Source organism: Berghia stephanieae, chromosome 3 (genome assembly GCF_034508935.2).
Source record: "Berghia stephanieae isolate SIO BIC M18660-M18661 chromosome 3, UCSD_Bste_1.3, whole genome shotgun sequence".
In the NCBI taxonomy this organism is placed as follows: domain Eukaryota; kingdom Metazoa; phylum Mollusca; class Gastropoda; order Nudibranchia; family Aeolidiidae; genus Berghia; species Berghia stephanieae.
Genome location: NC_088362.1, coordinates 64,010,353 through 64,015,352, shown reverse-complemented (window position 1 = coordinate 64,015,352; position 5,000 = coordinate 64,010,353). Strand labels below are relative to the sequence as shown.

General features: G+C 41.0%; 1 protein-coding gene across 2 annotated transcripts in view; it reads left to right on the top strand.

Moving 5' to 3' along the window:
• Nucleotides 1–5,000, top strand: part of LOC144968190 (protein O-mannosyl-transferase TMTC1-like) — a 75,186-nt gene that overhangs the window by 34,901 nt on the left and 35,285 nt on the right. For both annotated transcript variants that reach the window (XR_013644543.1, XM_078906286.1), the window contains exon 9: nt 1,055–1,219. Coding sequence is in view for 1 of the 2 variants with exons in the window: in XM_078906286.1 (XP_078762412.1) it covers nt 1,055–1,219 (165 nt within the window). In the remaining variant the exon portion in view is untranslated. The remainder of the gene's footprint in view (nt 1–1,054; nt 1,220–5,000) is intronic.

The window sequence follows — 5,000 nt, the reverse complement described above, 5'->3', positions numbered from 1 at the left end:
TGTAAATGCCTTAACAGGGACGCAACGTCGAGTCCAGAATGATCACACCCATCTGGTACTGACCACGCTTAACATTGTTTGTGATATGAAGGGAGAGAACAGGACACAAGAAAACCTGGCGTAAAAAAAAACACAAAATAAAATCCAAAGTCTATCTTCATTCGGATTCGACCCCTGTAATTCTTGCTCTAATAGGATACATTTCAACCACTGAACAAATTAACTCGCCCTATGAGATGGGGAGGGAAGGAGGGGGGAGATTGGAGTGTCGTGATTATAAAAGCTAGTTTAGTTGTTACATGAGACGTGGTGACTTGGGGGGGGGGGGGGGGGGGGGGAGGTGTATTGGGTTTCGAGTTAGAAATGAGACTAAGAACAAAATAGTACAAAAGCATTTTAATTTATACATATTCTTTTGAAACCATACCCAGTACATATCACTGTCATGACCTTAGGACGAAGTCGTGTTGTGATGTCAAAATAAGATTGTCCATCGGTCATGGAGATCTCGTCCCCTGGAGAGTTATCATCCACTTGTCACCTTGTTATGTTTGGCAAATTGAAATCTAGGGTAATTTGATCTTTCCAGACTTTGTCAACTGCCAAATGTCCAGACCCGTCACTCGTGAGTTTTTTGTTTTTTTATCAGAATACGTCGGTTTTGACAGTTTGCCACAAAGGAAGCGTCCTTCATAAAAAAAATAAATTGAGTCAGGCCTTGAGATTGGCGATAAGTGTAACGGGATAAGAATTGCCTGTTTTGTTACAAGTTGGTGTTAACATTCATGTATCTCTATCTAAATCAGATATGCTGTCACCACGGTCTGCTTACTGAGTATCTGGCCGTTAACAGCGTTGTCTCTGTCCGAAAAAAATTATAACATCGCCTAACAGGCGTCATATGCCTTCCTAAATGTTAAATGTTGCTGTTGGCCAGGGACCCTTTTGTAAAGCGCTTTGAACACGTTTACTGGATATTGCGCTCTATAAAAGCTCAATTATTTTTAATGGACCAAATGAATGTTTTTCCCGATTTTATCCATTCTTTCTCCAGCATTGGATTCTGTATCCTCATCTCCCAAAGCATCCTACGTGTCGGTGACGCAGTGCCAAGGTTGAAAGGTCACGTCTTGACCTTGGCCGTGCTTCTCATCATAGCGTTTGCCGGAAAGACTTGGCACAGGAATCCAATATGGATGTCCAGGAAAGCTTTGTTCCAGTGAGTCATTTGTGAAATTTGAACATGAAATAAATGAATAAAATTCCCTTTATTCATCCCCAAGGGGAAATTTGTCTTTAGGGTCTATTTCAAGGGAAGACTGGAATAACCCAAGCGTCAGCCGCAGTGCAGCACCGCAAAGTGAGCTAGGGCGAGGTGACTGGCTCAAGGCCACAACGCGGCGTGTGATCGAACTCTATCGTCAAAGACGTCAAAGAGACGAATGTGTGGCTTTGTGGTCTTGTGGAATGTCACTCGCCTTCGGATCGACGGATTCCTGGTTCGAAACCTGCAAAGTAGATTTCTTGGAAATGCTTCCACTGTGATCAGGTGTAAAATGAGTACCTGAATTGTAGCATATGTACTTTCTTTGTTAAAAAAACAGAATTCAAAATTCCTTACAGGCTTTCTGTCTCGTCCCACATGTTAAAAGTTGCCGTTGTTTGAGAAGCATTCGGGCATCTTGTAAAGTGCTGTGAGCATATTTAGTAGACAAAGCACTACATATAAGCTCCTGGAACAAATAGCGACTGTTTAAGATGACTCAAAACTATTCATAAAGTCTAAAAGGTGAGCTTTAAAAAAAACGTGAGCTTTTATACAACGCAATATCCATGTGCTCAAGGCGCTTTCGGAGGGCCCCTGACCAACGGCAACACATAACATGTAGAACGAGACATGACATAAAAAGCGATATTACATTTTTTTTCTCTCGGCAGACTGCTGTTAACGGCTAGGTACTCATTTTACACCTAAGTACGGTGAGAGAATGTGAGTCAAGAGTCTTTTCCAACGACTCTACTATGCGTCAAGCGAGACTCGAACCCAGGACCATCCGATCCGAAAGCGAGTGTCACACCACTGGACCACATAACCGCACGAAGTTAGGGATAAGCTTGATAAACTGGTCACGGAGAGACCATAACCACGCCCCCTGCCCATTAACCCCCAATGATTCGATTGTCCGACCATGATAAACTGCGGCTATGTGGTCTAGTGGTAAGACACTCGCTTTCGGATCGGAATGTCCTGGGTTTGAGCCTCACTCGGCGCATAGTTGAGTCCTTGGAGAAGGCTCTTTACTCACATTCTCTCACCTTACTCAGGTGTAAAATGAGTACCTGGCCATTAACAACGTTGTGTCTGTCCGAAAAAAAAATGTAATTTCGCCTAACAGGCGTCATGTCCCGTCCTTCATGTTAAATGTTGCTGTTGGCCAGGGGCACCTTGGAAAGCACTTTGAGCACGTTTAGTGGATATTGCGCTATATACAAAGTTCAATTTAAGAAATGTATAAACTGGTCACGGAGAGACCATAACCACGTCCCATGTCCATTAACCCCCATTGATTCCATTGTCCGTCCAGTCATTATTCAGCTTATAGATAGTTCGAAGATGACGTCACTCAGGCCTTTGTTATTGTTTTTGCCATCCGCGTTTGTGAGTTGTTCTCACTAAACTGTATTAACCAGACTATAGATAGAATGCGCTTGGCCAAGGAGTTCACAACATTGCCATCCGGAAGTATAACGGACCAACACACAAACTCTGTGTAACCATGAACTTTTATAGTCTGGTTAACATAGTTTAGTGAGAACAACTCACAAACGCGGATGGCAAAAACAATAACAAAGGCCTGAGTGACGTCATCTGCATACTATCTATAAAAGTTCATGGTTACACAGAGTTTTTGTGTTGGTCCGTTATACTTCCGAATGGCAATGTTGTGAACTCCTTGGCCAAGCGCATTCTATCTATAATGGCACGGGTTGCTCAACCACGCAAACTACACATATAATATATCACTATCACACATTGGTAGCCTTAACGTAAAAGTATGTGTAATCTTAACGGTTTGTATTCCGATTGAGAGCGGAGCCATCGTTAACTTATATCCTGACACTGACCAAACAAATCGTGAGTTGTATTCAATAGTTCAACCATGAAATAGCTTGTTTCCATGAACACTACTAACGACAACTCACTATGGGGTGTAACAACCAAATAATGACGTCAAATGCCAGTCTTTGTGGGTTTCAGCGTAGCCAACGTTATGTTATAGCCTGATACTGAAATCCAAAAGGACTGGCAGTTTGACGTCATTATTTGTTTTTTGCACCGCCTAGTGAGTTGTCGTTATTAGAGCTCATAGAAACAAGTTATTTCATTGGTTGAACTATCGAAAACAACTCACGATTTGTTTTCTTTTGTGGCAAAAGACTGGCATTTTGACGTCAATTTTAGGTCAGTATCAGGCCATAACTTTACGAAGGCCACGGTTTCAGTGTCAGGTATTTCGAAGATGACATTACTCAGGTCTTTGTTATTTTGTTTTGCCATCCGCGTTTATGAGTAATGCTCACTGAACTGTATTAACCCGACTATAAACGTTCAGGGATACACACAGTTTTGTGTGTTGGTCCGTTATACTTCCGGATGGCAATGTTATGAGCTTCTTAGCCAAGCGCATACTATCTATAACTTAACGATGGCGACGTTGAGAGAGTCCAGTGAGATTTTATCACTCAACAGACGGTCTAAAAAACAATAACGAAGAGCAGTGGGATGTCAACTTCATTGATCTATTGCTGGTGAATAACCAGAATGTTTGTCCGAACGGGTTGGAGAGTGTGTCACGAATACATTGATTTGATGGGTCAAAAATCTATTGTTTAAAAATTTTTAATTGAGAATAGGATTCAACAGTCGTAACGTCACTTCCTTCCTAATGACGCATGGTAACTTAGCAACACTGGCTCTAAACTATTGGAACAATGGCGGACGCCCGTAAGAAATATTTCTCTGGCGAGTATAAAAGCGTATCCAGAGGGGGAAAAAAACACAAATTTGATCATGTTACACATTCTGATCACAAGGCAAATGAAAAGTTCTCGCCAGCATGAAGAATAAAAAGTAATGATTTTATTTGTTTAGAACCAAGATGGCCGCCGTTGCCGGGTGGCGTGAGATCAGACTATTGAATCCAATTGGAGTAAAAGTTTTCGGCCAATTGAAAATGCTTGGCAACTTAGATCTGAGAAATAGATACATACTATATAGATAGAACGAAGTTGACGTCACACAGGTCTTTGTTATTGTTTTTTGCTATCCACGTTTATGAGTAATTCTCACCAAACTGTGTTAGCCAGACTATCAAAACGTTTAAGGTTACACATAGTTTTGTATGTTTGTCCCTTTTATTTTCGGACGGTAATGGTTGTGAGTGTCTTTGCCAAGCGCACAACATTACCAGTCACAACCTTTGACTATATTATTTATGACTGGACTGCTAAATCTCTTATCTACCGTAGGTACTCTGGAAACATACGTAATTCAATTTTTGGCCAGAAAACTCGTCCTTCAAATATCGATCGAATAAAATGACCCTCATCTTTCCAAAAACTCTCAAACCTGGGACTTCCATGAATATTTCTATGAAGTCCCAGGTTTGAGAGTTTTTGACAAGACGAAGGTAATTTTAATCGATTGATATTTGAAGGACGAGTTTAATGGCCAAAATTTTATAATACCTGTTTTTTGTTCAAAGTACGGCAATGATATGTAATATGAATATTGATGAGTTGATAGGAATGTTATCCATTGTGACGGTCTGATTACCAATTCCAGGCCGTTTCCATCCATTGTGCTTTCATAAACAACAAAACGTGCATTCATTACAACATGGCGTTTGACGCTGACATCACACATTCTATCTCATTTTGGCCAGAAAATTTTACTTAAAATATCGATGGATAAAGACGATCTAGACTGGTAGATAGAG